Here is a 19,079-nt window from a genome sequence, read left to right as displayed (position 1 = left end):
TCTGATTAGAGATGCATGCGCGCACACACACTGCCGCGCTCCGCCTGTTCCACCGTGAGGCAGTGTGTGTCAGAGGGAACAGGGAGGGCGGGGGGCCAGGGTGGGGGTGCGGGGGGCCAGGGCGGGGGGCCAGGGTGGGGGGCCAGGGTGGGGGTGCGGGGGGCCAGGGCGGGGGGCCAGGGTGGGGGTGCGGGGGGCCAGGGTGGGGGGCGGGGGGCCAGGGTGGGGGGCGGGGGAAGGTTTATACGGCCTCTTTTCCTCTCATCTGCAGCAGCGGCTTTCTCTATCCTGGTTTTTCCTTTCTTTTTATCACTGTCTGTCTCACCAATGCAGAGCCAGACGCCTCTACAAAAATATGCATCTCTTTCTCTCACTCCCTCTCTCTCTCTGCTCTCTCTCTGCTCTGTCCCTGTTTATAGCTGTAAGGTGTCTCCATCTCTCTGCTCTGTCCCTGTTTATAGCTGTAAGGTGTCTCCATCTCTCTGCTCTGTCCCTGTTTATAGCTGTAAGGTGTCTCCATCTCTCTGCTCTGTCCCTGTTTATAGCTGTAACGTGTCTCCATCTCTCTGCTCTGTCCCTGTTTATAGCTGTAAGGTGTCTCCATCTCTCTGCTCTGTCCCTGTTTATAGCTGTAAGGTGTCTCCATCTCTCTGCTCTGTCCCTGTTTTATAGCTGTAACAGTGTCTCCATCTCTCTGCTCTGTCCCTGTTTATAGCTGTACGTGTCTCCATCTCTCTGCTCTGGTCCCTGTTTATAGCTGTAAGGTGTCTCCATCTCTCTGCTCTGTCCCTGTTTATAGCTGTACGTGTCTCCATCTCTCTGCTCTGTCCCTGTTTATAGCTGTAAGGTGTCTCCATCTCTCTGCTCTGTCCCTGTTTATAGCTGTAACGTGTCTCCATCTCTCTGCTCTGTCCCTGTTTATAGCTGTAAACGTGTCTCCATCTCTCTGCTCTGTCCCTGTTTATAGCTGTAACGTGTCTCCATCTCTCTGCTCTGTCCCTGTTTATAGCTGTAAGGTGTCTCCATCTCCTCTGCTCTGTCCCTGTATTCTTGTAACGTGTCTCCATCTCTCTGCTCTGTCCCTGTTTATAGCTGTAACGTGTCTCCATCTCTCTGCTCTGTCCCTGTTTATAGCTGTAAGGTGTCTCCATCTCTCTGCTCTGTCCCTGTTTATAGCTGTAACGTGTCTCCATCTCTCTGCTCTGTCCCTGTTTATAGCTGTAATGTGTCTCCATCTCTCTGCTCTGTCCCTGTTTATAGCTGTAAGGTGTCTCCATCTCTCTGCTCTGTCCCTGTTTATAGCTGTAACGTGTCTCCATCTCTCTGCTCTGTCCCTGTTTATAGCTGTAACGTGTCTCCATCTCTCTGCTCTGTCCCTGTTTATAGCTGTAAGGTGTCTCCATCTCTCTGCTCTATCCCTGTTTATAGCTGTAAGGTGTCTCCATCTCTCTGCTCTGTCCCTGTTTATAGCTGTAAGGTGTCTCCATCTCTCTGCTCTGTCCCTGTTTATAGCTGTAACGTGTCTCCATCTCTCTGCTCTGTCCCTGTTTATAGCTGTAAGGTGTCTCCATCTCTCTGCTCTGTCCCTGTTTATAGCTGTAACGTGTCTCCATCTCTCTGCTCTGTCCCTGTTTATAGCTGTAAGGTGTCTCCATCTCTCTGCTCTGTCCCTGTTTATAGCTGTAACGTGTCTCCATCTCTCTGCTCTGTCCCTGTTTATAGCTGTAATGTGTCTCCATCTCTCTCTCTGCTCTGTCCCTGTTTATAGCTGTAACGTGTCTCCATCTCTCTGCTCTGTCCCTGTTTATAGCTGTAACGTGTCTCCATCTCTCTGCTCTGTCCCTGTTTATAGCTGTAAGGTGTCTCCATCTCTCTGCTCTGTCCCTGTTTATAGCTGTAACGTGTCTCCATCTCTCTGCTCTGTCCCTGTTTATAGCTGTAAGGTGTCTCCATCTCTCTGCTCTGTCCCTGTTTATAGCTGTAACGTGTCTCCATCTCTCTGCTCTGTCCCTGTTTATAGCTGTAACGTGTCTCCATCTCTCTGCTCTGTCCCTGTTTATAGCTGTAAGGTGTCTCCATCTCTCTGCTCTGTCCCTGTTTATAGCTGTAAGGTGTCTCCATCTCTCTGCTCTGTCCCTGTTTATAGCTGTAACGTGTCTCCATCTCTCTGCTCTGTCCCTGTTTATAGCTGTAACGTGTCTCCATCTCTCTGCTTCTGTCCCTGTTTATAGCTGTAAGGTGTCTCCATCTCTCTGCTCTGTCCCTGTTTATAGCTGTAAGGTGTCTCCATCTCTCTGCTCTGTCCCTGTTTATAGCTGTAAGGTGTCTCCATCTCTCTGCTCTGTCCCTGTTTATAGCTGTAACGTGTCTCCATCTCTCTCTCTGCTCTGTCCCTGTTTATAGCTGTAACGTGTCTCCATCTCTCTGCTCTGTCCCTGTTTATAGCTGTAAGGTGTCTCCATCTCTCTGCTCTGTTCCTGTTTATAGCTGTAACGTGTCTCCATCTCTCTGCTCTGTCCCTGTTTATAGCTGTAACGTGTCTCCATCTCTCTGCTCTGTCCCTGTTTATAGCTGTAACGTGTCTCCATCTCTCTGCTCTGTCCCTGTTTATAGCTGTAAGGTGTCTCCATCTCTCTGCTCTGTCCCTGTTTATAGCTGTAACGTGTCTCCATCTCTCTGCTCTGTCCCTGTTTATAGCTGTAACATGTCTCCATCTCTCTGCTCTGTCCCTGTTTATAGCTGTAAGGTGTCTCCATCTCTCTGCTCTGTCCCTGTTTATAGCTGTAAGGTGTCTACATCTCTCTGCTCTGTCCCTGTTTATAGCTGTAACGTGTCTCCATCTCTCTCTCTTCTCTGTCCCTGTTTATAGCTGTAAGGTGTCTCCATCTCTCTGCTCTGTCCCTGTTATAGCTGTAACGTGTCTCCATCTCTCTGCTCTGTCCCTGTTTATAGCTGTAACGTGTCTCCATCTCTCTGCTCTGTCCCTGTTTATAGCTGTAAGTGTCTCCATCTCTCTGCTCTGTCCCTGTTTATAGCTGTAAGGTGTCTCCATCTCTCTGCTCTGTCCCTGTTTATAGCTGTAACGTGTCTCCATCTCTCTGCTCTGTCCCTGTTTATAGCTGTAACGTGTCTCCATCTCTCTGCTCTGTCCCTGTTATAGCTGTAACGTGTCTCCATCTCTCTGCTCTGTCCCTGTTTATAGCTGTAACGTGTCTCCATCTCTCTGCTCTGTCCCTGTTTATAGCTGTAACGTGTCTCCATCTCTCTGCTCTGTCCCTGTTTATAGCTGTAACGTGTCTCCATCTCTCTGCTCTGTCCCTGTTTATAGCTGTAACGTGTCTCCATCTCTCTCTGCTCCTTCCCTGTTTATAGCTGTAACGTGTCTCCATCTCTCTGCTCTGTCCCTGTTTATAGCTGTAACGTGTCTCCATCTCTCTGCTCTGTCCCTGTTTATAGCTGTAACGTGTCTCCATCTCTCTGCTCTGTCCCTGTTTATAGCTGTAACGTGTCTCCATCTCTCTGCTCTGTCCCTGTTTATAGCTGTAACGTGTCTCCATCTCTCTGCTCTGTCCCTGTTTATAGCTGTAACGTGTCTCCATCTGTCTGCTCTGTCCCTGTTTATAGCTGTAAGGTGTCTCCATCTCTCTGCTCTGTCCCTGTTTATAGCTGTAACGTGTCTCCATCTCTCTGCTCTGTCCCTGTTTATAGCTGTAACGTGTCTCCATCTCTCTGCTCTGTCCCTGTTTATAGCTGTAATGTGTCTCCATCTCTCTCTCTGCTCTGTCCCTGTTTATAGCTGTAAGGTGTCTCCATCTCTCTCTCTGCTCTGTCCCTGTTTATAGCTGTAAGGTGTCTCCATCTCTCTGCTCTGTCCCTGTTTATAGCTGTAACGTGTCTCCATCTCTCTGCTCTGTCCCTTTTTATAGCTGTAACGTGTCTCCATCTCTCTGCTCTGTCCCTGTTTATAGCTGTAAGGTGTCTCCATCTCTCTGCTCTGTCCCTGTTTATAGCTGTAAGGTGTCTCCATCTCTCTGCTCTGTCCCTGTTTATAGCTGTAACGTGTCTCCATCTCTCTGCTCTGTCCCTGTTTATAGCTGTAACGTGTCTCCATCTCTCTGCTCTGTCCCTGTTTATAGCTGTAACGTGTCTCCATCTCTCTGCTCCTTCCCTGTTTATAGCTGTAACGTGTCTCCATCTCTCTGCTCTGTCCCTGTTTATAGCTGTAACGTGTCTCCATCTCTCTGCTCTGTCCCTGTTTTTTAGCTGTAACGTGTCTCCATCTCTCTGCTCTGTCCCTGTTTATAGCTGTAACGTGTCTCCATCTCTCTGCTCTGTCCCTGTTTATAGCTGTAACGTGTCTCCATCTCTCTGCTCTGTCCCTGTTTATAGCTGTAACGTGTCTCCATCTCTCTGCTCTGTCCCTGTTTATAGCTGTAAGGTGTCTCCATCTCTCTGCTCTGTCCCTGTTTATAGCTGTAGGTGTCTCCATCTCTCTGCTCTGTCCCTGTTTATAGCTGTAACGTGTCTCCATCTCTCTCTCTGCTCTGTCCCTGTTTATAGCTGTAACGTGTCTCCATCTCTCTGCTCTGTCCCTGTTTATAGCTGTAAGGTGTCTCCATCTCTCTGCTCTGTCCCTGTTTATAGCTGTAACGTGTCTCCATTCTCTCTGCTCTGTCCCTGTTTATAGCTGTAACGTGTCTCCATCTCTCTGCTCTGTCCCTGTTTATAGCTGTAACGTGTCTCCATCTCTCTGCTCTGTCCCTGTTTATAGCTGTAACGTGTCTCCATCTCTCTGCTCTGTCCCTGTTATAGCTGTAACGTGTCTCCATCTCTCTGCTCTGTCCCTGTTTATAGCTGTAACGTGTCTCCATCTCTCTGCTCTGTCCCTGTTTATAGCTGTAACGTGTCTCCATCTCTCTGCTCTGTCCCTGTTATAGCTGTAACGTGTCTCCATCTCTCTGCTCTGTCCCTGTTTATAACTGTAACGTGTCTCCATCTCTCTGCTCTGTCCCTGTTTATAGCTGTAACGTGTCTCCATCTCTCTGCTCTGTCCCTGTTTATAGCTGTAACGTGTCTCCATCTCTCTGCTCTGTCCCTGTTTATAGCTGTAACGTGTCTCCATCTCTCTGCTCTGTCCCTGTTTATAGCTGTAACGTGTCTCCATCTCTCTGCTCTGTTCCTGTTTTTTAGCTGTAACGTGTCTCCATCTCTCTGCTCTGTCCCTGTTTATAGCTGTAACGTGTCTCCATCTCTCTGCTCTGTCCCTGTTTATAGCTGTAACGTGTCTCCATCTCTCTGCTCTGTCCCTGTTTAATAACTGTAACGTGTCTCCATCTCTCTGCTCTGTCCCTGTTTTATAGCTGTAACGTGTCTCCATCTCTCTGCTCTGTCCCTGTTTATAGCTGTAACGTGTCTCCATCTCTCGCTCTCTGTTCCTGTTTTTAGCTGTACGTGTCTCCACTCTCTGCTCCTGTCCCCGTTTAATAGCTGTAACGTGTCTCCATCTCTCTGCTCTGTCCCTGTTTATAGCTGCTAACGTGTCTCCATCTCTCTGCTCTGTCCCGTTTATAGCTGTAAGGTGTCTCCATCTCTTGCTCTGTCCCTGTTATCAGCTGTAAGGTGTCTCCATCTCTCTGCTCTGGTCCCTGTTTATAGCTGTAACCGTGGTCCCATCTCTCTGCTCTGTCCCTGTTTATAGCTGTAACGTGTCCTCCATCTCTCTGCTCTGTCCCTGTTTATAGCTGTAACGTGTCTCCATCTCTCTCTCTTCTCTGTCCCTGTTTATAGCTGTAAGGTGTCTCCATCTCTCTGCTCTGTCCCTGTTTATAGCTGTAACGTGTCTCCATCTCTCTGCTCTGTCCCTGTTTATAGCTGTAACGTGTCTCCATCTCTCTGCTCTGTCCCTGTTTATAGCTGTAACGTGTCTCCATCTCTCTGCTCTGTCCCTGTTTATAGCTGTAACGTGTCTCCATCTCTCTTCTCTGTCCCTGTTTATAGCTGTAACGTGTCTCCATCTCTCTGCTCTGTCCCTGTTTATAGCTGTAACGTGTCTCCATCTCTCTGCTCTGTCCCTGTTTATAGCTGTAACGTGTCTCCATCTCTCTGCTCTGTCCCTGTTTATAGCTGTAACGTGTCTCCATCTCTCTGCTCTGTCCTGTTTATAGCTGTAAGGTGTCTCCATCTCTCTGCTCTGTCCCTGTTTATAGCTGTAAGGTGTCTCCATCTCTCTGCTCTGTCCCTGTTTATAGCTGTAACGTGTCTCCATCTCTCTGCTCTGTCCCTGTTTATAGCTGTAACGTGTCTCCATCTCTCTGCTCTGTCCCTGTTATAGCTGTAAGGTGTCTCCATCTCTCTGCTCTGTCCCTGTTTATAGCTGTAACGTGTCTCCATCTCTCTGCTCTGTCCCTGTTTATAGCTGTAACGTGTCTCCATCTCTCTGCTCTGTCCCTGTTTATAGCTGTAACGTGTCTCCATCTCTCTGCTCTGTCCCTGTTTATAGCTGTAAGGTGTCTCCATCTCTCTGCTCTGTCCCTGTTTATAGCTGTAAGGTGTCTCCATCTCTCTGCTCTGTCCCTGTTTATAGCTGTAAGGTGTCTCCATCTCTCTGCTCTGTCCCTGTTTATAGCTGTAACGTGTCTCCATCTCTCTGCTCTGTCCCTGTTTATAGCTGTAACGTGTCTCCATCTCTCTCTAGAGTATTTTTCCGACCTGAAGGGGCGTGAAGACACTGACGAAGGCATCTACTGGGAGTTTTACGGCAGCGCCATGTGTGGTGGGTACACACACACGCACAGACACAGACACACACAGACACACACACACACACACACAGACAGGAGAAGAGAGGGAGCGAAAGGAGCAGCAGAAAGAAGACAGAGAAAGACCCTCAGGTAAATCTCTGTGGGAGTCTTCTCGGAGTAGACCAGCATTGATCCAGGAGGACAAAATCAGAAAAAGAGAACAGTGGCTTCTCTTGTATCCGATAGATTTTCCCTCCCAGCTACGGAGCGAGCTACGCTTTCATCCCTCCCTCCCCTCCTGCCTCCCTCCTCTCCTACCTCCCTCCTCTCCTGCCTCCCTCCTCTCCTGCCTGACTCACCTCCTCCCTCCAAACCACAAGTTTCTCCCATGTATTGCTTACGATCAATATTGATGGCCCATGTGGAAATCCAACTTGCAACCTTTGCATTGCCGACACCCACCGCGCTCCAACCAACTGAGATACGTGGATCTCAATGCCGCTCAGAAAGGTCTCCGGTTTTAACTAGTGATGCTATGGAGGTTTGAGCTCCAAAGAGAGAGAGAGAGAGGGAGGAGGAGCTACTACAGAATGGGCCCCACTCCAGCTGTTAGGAAAGCAAACTCCCTTCTCTCCCACTCCCTCTATCCTCCCCTCTCCACTCCTTCTATCCTCCCCTCCCCACTCCCTCTATCCTCCCCTCTCCACTCCCGCTATCCTCGTCTCTCTATCCTCCTCTCTCAACCCCCGCTATCCTCCTCTCTCCACTTCCGCTATCCTCCCCTCTCCACTCCCGCTATCCTCCCCTCTCCACTCCCGCTATCCTCCCCTCTCCACTCCCGCTATCCTCCCCTCTCCACTCCCGCTATCCTCCCCTCTCCACTCCCGCTATCCTCCCCTCTCCACTCCCGCTATCCTCCCCTCTCCACTCCCTCTATCCTCCCCTCTCCACCCTCTCTATCCTCCTCTCTCCACTCTCGCTGTCCTCCTCTTGCCACTCTCGCTGTCCTCCTCTCGCCACTCCCGCTGTCCTCCTCTCCCCACTCCCACTGTCCTCCTCTCCCCACTCCCTCTGTCCTCCTCTCGCCACTCCCGCTGTCCTCCTCTCCCCACTCCCGCTGTCCTCCTCTCCCCACTCCCTCTGTCCTCCTCTCGCCACTCTCGCTGTCCTCCTCTCCCCACTCCCGCTGTCCTCCTCTCCCCACTCCCGCTGTCCTCCTCTCCCCACTCCCTCTGTCCTCCTCTCGCCACTCCCGCTGTCCTCCTCTCCCCACTCCCGCTGTCCTCCTCTCCCCACTCCCTCTGTCCTCCTCTCGCCACTCTCGCTGTCCTCCTCTCCCCACTCCCGCTGTCCTCCTCTCCCCACTCCCGCTGTCCTCCTCTCCCCACTCCCTCTGTCCTCCTCTCCCCACTCCCGCTGTCCTCCTCTCCCCACTCCCTCTGTCCTCCTCTCGCCACTCCCGCTGTCCTCCTCTCCCCACTCCCGCTGTCCTCCTCTCCCCACTCCCTCTGTCCTCCTCTCCCCACTCCCTCTGTCCTCCTCTCGCCACTCCCGCTGTCCTCCTCTCCCCACTCCCTCTGTCCTCCTCTCGCCACTCTCGCTGTCCTCCTCTCGCCACTCCCGCTGTCCTCCTCTCCCCACTCCCTCTGTCCTCCTCTCCCCACTCCCGCTGTCCTCCTCTCCCCACTCCCGCTGTCCTCCTCTCGCCACTCCCGCTGTCCTCCTCTCCCCACTCCCTCTGTCCTCCTCTCGCCACTCCCGCTGTCCTCCTCTCGCCACTCCCGCTGTCCTCCTCTCCCCACTCCCTCTGTCCTCCTCTCCCCACTCCTGCTGTCCTCCTCTCGCCACTCTCGCTGTCCTCCTCTCGCCACTCCCGCTGTCCTCCTCTCCCCACTCCCTCTGTCCTCCTCTCCCCACTCCCGCTGTCCTCCTCTCCTCACTCCCGCTGTCCTCCTCTCGCCACTCCCGCTGTCCTCCTCTCCCCACTCCCTCTGTCCTCCTCTCGCCACTCCCGCTGTCCTCCTCTCGCCACTCCAGCTGTCCTCCTCTCCCCACTCCCGCTGTCCTCCTCTCCCCACTCCCTCTGTCCTCCTCTCGCCACTCTCGCTGTCCTCCTCTCGCCACTCCCGCTGTCCTCCTCTCTCCAGTCCTGGAATCACAGGAATGTGAGTCATGAGGGTCTATTAGAGACCCACAACAAACTACCAATTAATCCCCCTCTGCTCACTCCCTCCCCTCATCCCCTCCCTTTCTCCAAATTGAGAATTGTCCCTCAGACCACAGCCGACCCCCGTGTTAGAACAGAACAGCAGGGAGAGGTTGGACTTCCAGCTGGAGAGGACAGACAACCGCATTACATTCCTGCATCATATTACAAACGGAAGTTGAAGGTCATAATTCATCTTTCTCTGTGATTTGAGTGTCACCGTTGACAACTTTGTGGAAATTCTTCAAGGTCGTTTCAGATGTTGCCTGATGGACAATGCTAATTGTTCATTCCCTCTTCCCGCAAGAACACAACTAGATATTCCATGCTAATACTACAGCTAGTCCGGCGAAGGCAGCAGTGGATGAAGTGGGGGTGGATGGCTGCTAGGATCTCTCCACACCTGCATTATTCAACACACTGATACACACAAACACACACCCCCCCCTGCGGTCGGGTCGGTGGGCTGAGTGGAGCTAGGCGCCCCAGGGCAACACCTGGCTGCTTCATGCGATCATTGGAGAGAGGGAGGAAGGGAGGGGGGTGCAGCCAGCAGTACAATGCTCTGACTGTGCCTGTTTGACGAGGCTGACCTTATCTGCCACAGCCATTTATCTCCAGCTCAACCCTGGCTGTGTGTGTTGTGGGGGGTGGTGCAGGTGTAGACAGTCATGTGCGTTTCATTTGGAATGTTTGTGTGTCCACCTGTTTGAGTTCTGTAACCTGGCATGTCGACTACTCACCTGTCATCTCCACTGATGCAGAATAGTGTTGTAACAGTGTGTTTGGTCATCGCTCCAGAATAGTGTTGTAACAGTGTGTTTGGTCATCGCTCCAGAATAGTGTTGTAACAGTGTGTGTGTGTGTGTGTGTTGCAGAGTCAGGTGAGGACCCAGCAGCCTATGACATCCTGGCTAACCCCCCAGGCCCAGGAGAGGAGGAGGAGGAGGACACGAGGCAGGGGTTTGAGTTTGAGTTCTCTGACCGACCCCTCCTGCCCTGCTACAACATTCAGCTGTCCCTCTCACAGGGGTAAGTGTGTGTGTGGAGTTTTTCCTTCCGGTTCTGACTCTAGTTTTGAATAGGTTTCTGTCCTGCAGTAAGCAAAATAATGAGCTTTAGTCTGTCCACCTGTGACCGCCATTATATTACAGTATTGTCACGGTTACCCAGCCCAGCTACATTATAACAGTGTTGCTGTTCTCACCAGTAACCCTACACTTCACTGCATGTTGGATTCATCCATCCGTCCCTCCTCTCCCCGTTCCAGTGTGTTATTAAGCAGACGAGAGGAGGGATCATTATGATCAGGGTATCGATAAAGTCATTAGTCACACCGACCTGGGGGAGGGTCATTAGTCACGCCGACCTGGGGGAGGGAGGGGGGAGGGTCATTAGTCACACCGACCTGGGGGGAGGAGGGGGGAGGGGGGGTCATTAGCCAGGGGGCTCGCCACAGGAGGAAATGATTAATGTGGAGGGAAGAAGGGAGACTCTTTAATACTGTGGGTTGCTCTGATATGAGGGAGGAGAATAATTAGGGGGTTAGAGAGATGGAGAGGAACAGAGAGGGTGGGTAAAGAGACAGAGAGAGGAGGTTGGATAGAGGATTTTAGAGAGAACGATGGGAGGATTGATAGGATGGTAGAGAGAGAGAGGAGGTTTGATAGAAGGATGGTAGAGAGAGAGAGAGGAGGTTTGATAGAAGGATGGTAGAGAGAGAGAGAGAGGAGGTTTGATAGAAGGATGGTAGAGAGAGAGAGAGGGAGAGAGAGGAGGTTTGATAGAAGGATGGTAGAGAGAGAGAGAGAGAGGAGGTTTGATAGAAGGATGGTAGAGAGAGAGGAGGTTTGATAGGATGGTAGAGAGAGAGAGGAGGTTTGATAGGATGGTAGAGAGAGAGGAGGTTTGATAGGATGGTAGAGAAAGAGAGGAGGTTTGATAGGATGGTAGAGAGAGAGAGGAGGTTTGATAGGATGGTAGAGAAAGAGAGGATGGTAGAGAGAGAGGAGGCTTTTGATAGGATGGTAGAGAAAGAGAGGATGGTAGAGAGAGGAGGTTTGGTAGAAGGATGGTAGAGAAAGAGAGGATGGTAGAGAGAGGAGGTTTGATAGGATGGTAGAGAAAGAGAGGATGGTAGAGAGAGGAGGTTTGGTAGGATGGTAGAGAAAGAGAGGATGGTAGAGAGAGGAGGTTTGGTAGAAGGATGGTAGAGAGAGAGGAGGCTTTTGATAGGATGGTAGAGAAAGAGAGGATGGTAGAGAGAGGAGGTTTGGTAGGATGGTAGAGAAAGAGAGGATGGTAGAGAGAGGATGGTAGAGAGAGGTTTGGTAGGATGGTAGAGAAAGAGAGGATGGTAGAGAGAGAGGAGGTTTGATAGAAGGATGGTAGAGAAAGAGAGGATGGTAGAGAGAGGAGGTTTGATAGAAGGATGGTAGAGAAAGAGAGGATGGTAGAGAGAGGAGGTTTGATAGAAGGATGGTAGAGAAAGAGAGGATGGTAGAGAGAGGAGGTTTGATAGAAGGATGGTAGAGAAAGAGAGGATGGTAGAGAGAGGAGGTTTGATAGAAGGATGGTAGAGAAAGAGAGGATGGTAGAGAGAGGAGGTTTGATAGAAGGATGGTAGAGAAAGAGAGGATGGTAGAGAGAGGAGGTTTGGTAGGATGGTAGAGAAAGAGAGGATGGTAGAGAGAGGAGGTTTGGTAGAAGGATGGTAGAGAAAGAGAGGATGGTAGAGAGAGGAGGTTTGATAGAAGGATGGTAGAGAAAGAGAGGATGGTAGAGAGAGGAGGTTTGATAGAAGGATAGTAGAGAAAGAGAGGATGGTAGAGAGAGGAGGTTTGATAGGATGGTAGAGAAAGAGAGGATGGTAGAGAGAGGAGGTTTGATAGGATGGTAGAGAAAGAGAGGATGGTAGAGAGAGGAGGTTTGATAGAAGGATGGTAGAGAAAGAGAGGATGGTAGAGAGAGAGGTTTGGTAGGATGGTAGAGAAAGAGAGGATGGTAGAGAGAGGAGGTTTGGTAGAAGGATGGTAGAGAAAGAGAGGATGGTAGAGAGAGGAGGTTTGATAGAAGGATGGTAGAGAAAGAGAGGATGGTAGAGAGAGGAGGTTTGATAGAAGGATGGTAGAGAAAGAGAGGATGGTAGAGAGAGGAGGTTTGATAGAAGGATGGTAGAGAAAGAGAGGATGGTAGAGAGAGGAGGTTTGATAGAAGGATGGTAGAGAAAGAGGAGGATGGTAGAGAGAGGAGGTTTGATAGAAGGATGGTAGAGAAAGAGAGGATGGTAGAGAGAGGAGGTTTGATAGAAGGATGGTAGAGAAAGAGAGGATGGTAGAGAGAGGAGGTTTGATAGAAGGATGGTAGAGAAAGAGAGGATGGTAGAGAGAGGAGGTTTGATAGAAGGATGGTAGAGAAAGAGAGGATGGTAGAGAGGGAGAGAGAGGAGGTTTGGTAGAAGGATGGTAGAGAAAGAGAGGATGGTTAGAGAGAGGAGGTTTGATAGAAGGATGGTAGAGAAAGAGAGGATGGTAGAGAGAGGAGGTTTGATAGAAGGATGGTAGAGAAAGAGAGGATGGAGAGAGGAGGGTGGATAGAAGGATGGTAGAGAAAGAGAGGATGGTAGAGAGGAGAGAGAGGAGGTTTGGTAGAAGGATGGAAGAGAGAGAGAGGAGGTTTGATAGGATGGTAGAGAGAGAGGAGGTTTGATAGAAGGATGGTAGAGAGAGGAGGTTTGATAGGATGGTAGAGAGAGGAGGTTTGGTAGAAGGATGGTAGAGAAAGAGAGGATGGTAGAGAGAGGAGGTTTGATAGAAGGATGGTAGAGAAAGAGAGGATGGTAGAGAGAGGAGGTTTGATAGAAGGATGGTAGAGAAAGAGAGGATGGTAGAGAGAGGAGGTTTGATAGAAGGATGGTAGAGAAAGAGAGGATGGTAGAGAGAGGAGGTTTGATAGAAGGATGGTAGAGAAAGAGAGGATGGTAGAGAGGGAGAGAGAGGAGGTTTGGTAGAAGGATGGTAGAGAGAGAGAGGAGGTTTGATAGGATGGTAGAGAGAGAGAGGAGGTTTGATAGGATGGTAGAGAGAGGAGGTTTGGTAGAAGGATGGTAGAGAAAGAGAGGATGGTAGAGAGAGGAGGTTTGATAGAAGGATGGTAGAGAAAGAGAGGATGGTAGAGAGAGGAGGTTTGGTAGGATGGTAGAGAAAGAGAGGATGGTAGAGAGAGGAGGTTTGATAGGATGGTAGAGAGAGGAGGTTTGGTAGAAGGATGGTAGAGAGAGGAGGTTTGATAGGATGGTAGAGAGAGGAGGTTTGGTAGAAGGATGGTAGAGAGAGGAGGTTTGGTAGAAGGATGGTAGAGAGAGGAGGTTTGGTAGAAGGATGGTAGAGAGAGGAGGTTTGATAGGATGGTAGAGAGAGGAGGTTTGGTAGAAGGATGGTAGAGAGAGGAGGTTTGGTAGAAGGATGGTAGAGAGAGGAGGTTTGGTAGAAGGATGGTAGAGAGAACTATAGAGGAGAAGATGGAGATTGACGCTACACAGCACGGCAGGCTGCCGTTAGCTGGAGACGTGTGTGAATGCAGACAGCGCTAATTGCCTCCCACACCGTTTTCCTCCCGGCCTCGTCACTCACCCTCTCTTCCTCCCCTCCCTCTCTTCCTCCCCTCCCTCTCTTCCTCCCCTCCCTCTCGTTCTCTCCGTCTTGGCTGCAGAGCACTGTTCTGTGTAATCTTCAGTCTGAGCACCGCTCCTCTCTCTCTCTCTCAGCGGAGCTCCCCTCCCCCACTCTTTCTTTCTCTCTCGCTCTGCTCACGTTCTCTCTCTCTCCTCTTGTCTCTCTCGGCTCGCTCTGCTCTTCTGGCTGATGCAGTATTAATGGATCTCCTGGGCTGTGAGGCCGGCCTGCGCTCTCTCTCTCTCACACACACACGGAGGCTCTCGGCAGCGCTTGCATTTACACTCCTCTCCCCATTCAGCTGCTCCCCAGCCGCAGCGCTACACAGCTAACCATTTCAAGTGCTATCGATTGAACAGCGCCTGTTGTTCGTCACATGCCCTACCGTGTGTGTGTGTGTGTGTGTGTGTGTGTGTGTGTGTGTGTGTGTGTGTGTGTGAGAGAGGGGGAGGTTACACACATCCATTCTCACATAAGGATTATTCACACACCAACTGAATTCACAGAGCGCCCCCTTAAAAGCCTTTGTGTTTATATGTGTGTGACAGATGTTGAAAACCCCAACCACGGTGCTACAGCCCATAATTACAGCAAGTGTTGAAAAGCTGGAGCCACTGGTGTCACATCACAAGTGTAGAGCCGTGCTAACCCGTTCCCTCTCTCTCTCTCCTTCTCCCCCCCCCCCCCCCCCTCAGTCCCAGAAACTGGCTGCTCCTATCAGACGTCCTGAAGAGACTCAGAATGTCCTCCAGGGCGTTCAGGGCAGCCTTCGCCCATCTGGAGGTAGCAACCATCGCCGAGGCAGAGTTCTACAAGCAGGCGTCACTGTCGCAGCTCTTCTTGTGCCCCGACGAGCTCGCCGCCTTCCTCCCCGACAGCAAGGAGCTGCTGGACCTGGTTGAGACCAGCTCGGAGCTGGCTGCGCTGCTGGGCTCCTCGCTAGAGTGTTTGGACAACCGATGGGAGCCCAAAGGGGCCCGGGTCAAAGCTAAAGCCCGCTCGTGACCCTGAGATACACACACAGAGGGTGACTCAATAAGATCTACTTTCTCCTGAAGTGGGCACTCCTTCACTAGTTCCCACAAATCTGGTGCAGTTATTTGGCTAGTGGTAGTTTTCCACCATATTTCTTACACCAGTCCTTTCCTTTCAAATCGGTGAAGGGAAGTGAACACTTTGGGAGGAAGGAGAGAGTATTGGGACGTAGCCAACACACACACATGCTCCATGTGTATCTAGTGTACGTTCCCATGCCCTGTGAGGACTGGACGTTGAATACTGGACAATATCCCTTCAAAGAGGAAACAGACCCCAGCACCACACAAACTGCATTTTTAAAAGAAATATATTATATATGTATACATTAACAGCCAATTTTATTTGTTCTATATATATATATATATAAATATATGTATGTATGTATATCCATACTGTATATCTGCTGCTTTGGTTGTCATGTTGTGGTCAGGTTGTCGGTTTTGACACTGTTTGGGTTGACTAGGCTAGTGAACAGGTCAGGAGCAATGTGAGTCGAATGTGGACCTCTGAGGTGAAGGTTATTGTTTGACTTTGGATCATGGCAGTGCACTTGATTTGAGCTTTACCGACCCATCGGACTTTGTCAGGTGTTAGATAGATATATATAGAGGTGAACTGTGACAAAAACATTTTAGCACTCATGGCTCATCCCAAAGATTTGGGGATTTTTATTTTCGACATTGTGTCTAAAAACCTAGCTTTATTTGTCTCTTATTTATGACAATGAGGAATTAAGATATTTGATGTGGGTTTTTTGTCAAATATAAATGTAAGATACTACATGACATGTCAATTGAAGAGTGAGATTCTTGCTTGAACTTGTAAATAAGATGACCATTTCAGTAACTGTTTTTCTGACTGGGGTGTTTGATTGATTTGTTTGTTTTGGCAATGTAAGTGTTTAAACTTTGTAATTAAATACACTATTTGTATTTATATTTTACAAAAAAGTTCCTTTAAATAAATCGCAATAAAAGTTAACCTTTATCGTATTTTATTAATCTTAATCATTTCCCTTTTTAGGTTTGTGAAATTCCGGTAATTTTCCCCAAATTCCCAGTTTTTCCAGAAATTCTGGTTGTAGGATTCGTCCCTGTTCTGGGACTCTTCCAACAAGGGCTATGGAAAAACAGTTTGTCACCTATTTATTTGGTCTGAAAAATACTTTACTATTCACATTTGCCGCTATGAATAACCTACCTCTCAATTTTGAATAATCTAGTCTGGAAATACAGTGCTCCCACACAGCTTTCAGTTTTTTCTCTTACAGTCGGCTTGGTGGTTTGTTTGTATTGAATCCTGGTTTTAACTTGCCACGCTGGCTCTCTCGCTCCACTCGGCTCACTATACTTTCCATCCTTGTTGATCTTGTTTTATAAAGACTAAGAAGATGCGACTTTTTGCCAGCAGGAATATTTTGGTTCGAGTCTTAAGTAGGCTAACCCTTGTCCCCAGGATCGCAAACGCTTACATTTTTACTACGCCCTTCCCTTCACACACCGCTCTCTGTAGAAGTCTGTCAGAATGTGGGGGGAAATAGGACCTATCCTATTATTCCGTGGTTGTTGTTGGCCTTGAAATAGCGAAAGATGAATTATCTGTGTGGTGTGCTGCTAGTCATATCTCCTGGTTTGTGTTTGCGTAATATCCAGATCAGTGTTTTACAAAGCCAGGCAGACTAACAAACACCGTCAACAAATTGACACAATCTACCCCTGCAAAGCAGCGCCTGATTATCCGCAGGAAAGCCTGTTTGCGCCAGATGCATGTTGTTTAATCTGTTGTCCTTTTCTAGCTCATCAAAATAAACCTTTGCTCTGACGCTTGTGGGTCTTGTTGATTTACCTCCGGTGTTTTATGTCCTAAGTATACGGATATGAAAGTATCCCCTAGGCAACACACGTTTCCCCGTCATATTTGATTTCCAAAAATAATGACTATATGTATAGCCCAAATGTATTCGTGTGCTAGCATGGTCCGATAAAGTATGCTTATTTGAAATGTAGGCTAACGGCTATATCCAAAATCAGCCATCAATATTAGAAATAATCCAACCGTTTTGATGTAGGCTAACATCAATTAAGCGAACCGGTAACGTTTTCTCTTCTGCCACACCAATTAGCGAGGTTTGGCAAGATTTTCCCTCTCCTGGACTTTTTTGGGGTGAAACGTGTGTAAACTACTTAATTAAAAAACTATAAATTACATTAGTGGGGTAATTATTTCCTTCCCGTCATCAGATTGGTGCTACCACGTGGGCTAATCCCCCGTTTATCTATTAGCTGTGACATTGGAGGCTCTGGAGCGCGGAGGGGCGTATAGAGAGGGGAGAGTGAGGGAGAGTGAGGGGGAGAGATAAAGGGGGAGAGATAAAGGAAGCCTTGGCGGCAGTGCCCGGGCGCATCTGTTGAGAGGCGAAGGGAGGGGGATCTGCACGCTCTCTACAAACATTTTTTACTGCTGTCATAAAGACGTGCGCGCACACACATTCTCGAACCTAGGCTTATATACAGTATTTATGTGCATGTGTCTGTCAAGAGGGAGGTCGGGCTGTGTGAGCAAAGTGCTTGTAGTGGAGACGCACAGATTTCTAGTTTGGGCAGGGAGAGGGGGGAAAAAAACTTTCAGGTGGATTAAATAACCTCGAAACTAATAAATTCAGCGGAGGCCTTTCAGGACGCTACGCAATGCGGTGCGGAAGCACTAGGCCTACAGAGAGAGAGGGAGTACGAAGCAGGACTAAGGTGTTTGCAATCAATCGCAGACTAAAGCGGGGGAGGGAGCCTCACTGAAAGGATCGCATTATTCTGCTCTACAAAGGAAATCGGAGAGTGCCGTCTCTAGGGGCCTTTGGCTGCATATTATAAGAGAGAGAGAAGCAGACAGAGAGGGATTCTGAGTTGAAGTGTGAATTATGTGTGTGTGTGTGTGTGTGGGGGGGGTCGTCTATGTCTCAGTGTGGGGGGGGGGGTCCTTGTCTCACACCTCTGGTGTGCATCTCCATGATTTAGCTGCCAGATAGTAAACTGACATTAATGCCATACATGGTTTAACCTATAGAATGATATCCAATACACAAATTGACTTCTGGAAGTCTAGAATCTTTATGACTTACCAATTGGTATTCACACACCCTTCCACACACATTGTCGGACACAGAGGGTAGGCTAGGGTGTGAGACAGAAGGCTTTACGTATGGCTACGTACACACACACACACACACACACACACACACACACACACACACATCGCTGCTCTCTCTGGTAGGTAACAGCTACCATCTGCTCCCCCTAACAGGCACGAGAACGGGAAAGGACGGGATGGGAGAGGTCTAGAGGAGGGGACAGGAGAGGAGAGAATGGGATGGGAGAGGTCTAGAGGAGGGGACAGGAGAGGAGAGAATGGGATGGGAGAGGTCTAGAGGAGGGGACAGGAGAGGAGATAATGGGATGGGAGAGGTCTAGAGGAGGGGACAGGAGAGGAGAGAATGGGATGGGAGAGGTCTAGAGGAGGGGACAGGAGAGGAGAGAATGGGATGGGAGAGGTCTAGAGGAGGGGACAGGAGAGGAGATAATGGGATGGGAGAGGTCTAGAGGAGGGGACAGGAGAGGAGATAATGGGATGGGAGAGGTCTAGAGGAGGGGACAGGAGAGGAGATAATGGGATGGGAGAGGTCTAGAGGAGGGGACAGGAGAGGAGAGAATGGGATGGGAGAGGTCTAGAGGAGGGGACAGGAGAGGAGAGAATGGGATGGGAGAGGTCTAGAGGAGGGGACAGGAGAGGAGATAATGGGATGGGAGAGGTCTAGAGGAGGGGACAGGAGAGGAGAGAATGGGATGGGAGAGGTCTAGAGGAGGGGACAGGAGAGGAGAGAATGGGATGGGAGAGGTCTAGAGGAGGGGACAGGAGAGGAGAGAATGGGATGGGAGAGGTCTAGAGGAGGGGACAGGAGAGGAGATAATGGGATGGGAGAGGTCTAGAGGAGGGGACAGGAGAGGAGAGAATGGGATGGGAGAGGTCTAGAGGAGGGGACAGGAGAGGAGAGAATGGGATGGGAGAGGTCTAGAGGAGGGGACAGGAGAGGAGATAATGGGATGGGAGAGGTCTAGAGGAGGGGACAGGAGAGGAGAGAATGGGATGGGAGAGGTCTAGAGGAGGGGACAGGAGAGGAGAGAATGGGATGGGAGAGGTCTAGAGGAGGGGACAGGAGAGGAGATAATGGGATGGGAGAGGTCTAGAGGAGGGGACAGGAGAGGAGATAATGGGATGGGAGAGGTCTAGAGGAGGGGACAGGAGAGGAGAGAATGGGATGGGAGAGGTCTAGAGGAGGGGACAGGAGAGGAGATAATGGGATGGGAGAGGTCTAGAGGAGGGGACAGGAGAGGAGATAATGGGATGGGAGAGGTCTAGAGGAGGGGACAG

General features: G+C 49.8%; 1 protein-coding gene across 1 annotated transcript in view; it reads left to right on the top strand.

Moving 5' to 3' along the window:
- LOC115179264 (BCL-6 corepressor) overlaps nt 1-15,638 on the top strand; it is a gene marked incomplete at its 5' end in the record, with an annotated part of 34,272 nt that extends 18,634 nt beyond the window's left edge. Inside the window, 3 exon segments of the mRNA XM_029740644.1 lie at nt 6,695-6,772; nt 9,825-9,978; nt 14,315-15,638. Of these exon segments, the coding sequence (XP_029596504.1) occupies nt 6,695-6,772; nt 9,825-9,978; nt 14,315-14,624 (542 nt within the window). The 3' untranslated portion in view covers nt 14,625-15,638.
- Between the last annotated feature and the right edge of the window lie 3,441 nt (nt 15,639-19,079).

Source organism: Salmo trutta, chromosome 39 (genome assembly GCF_901001165.1).
Source record: "Salmo trutta chromosome 39, fSalTru1.1, whole genome shotgun sequence".
NCBI lineage: Eukaryota > Metazoa > Chordata > Actinopteri > Salmoniformes > Salmonidae > Salmo > Salmo trutta.
The sequence above is the reverse complement of the archived record's forward strand: the minus strand, read 5'-3'. Positions and strand labels throughout refer to the sequence as shown.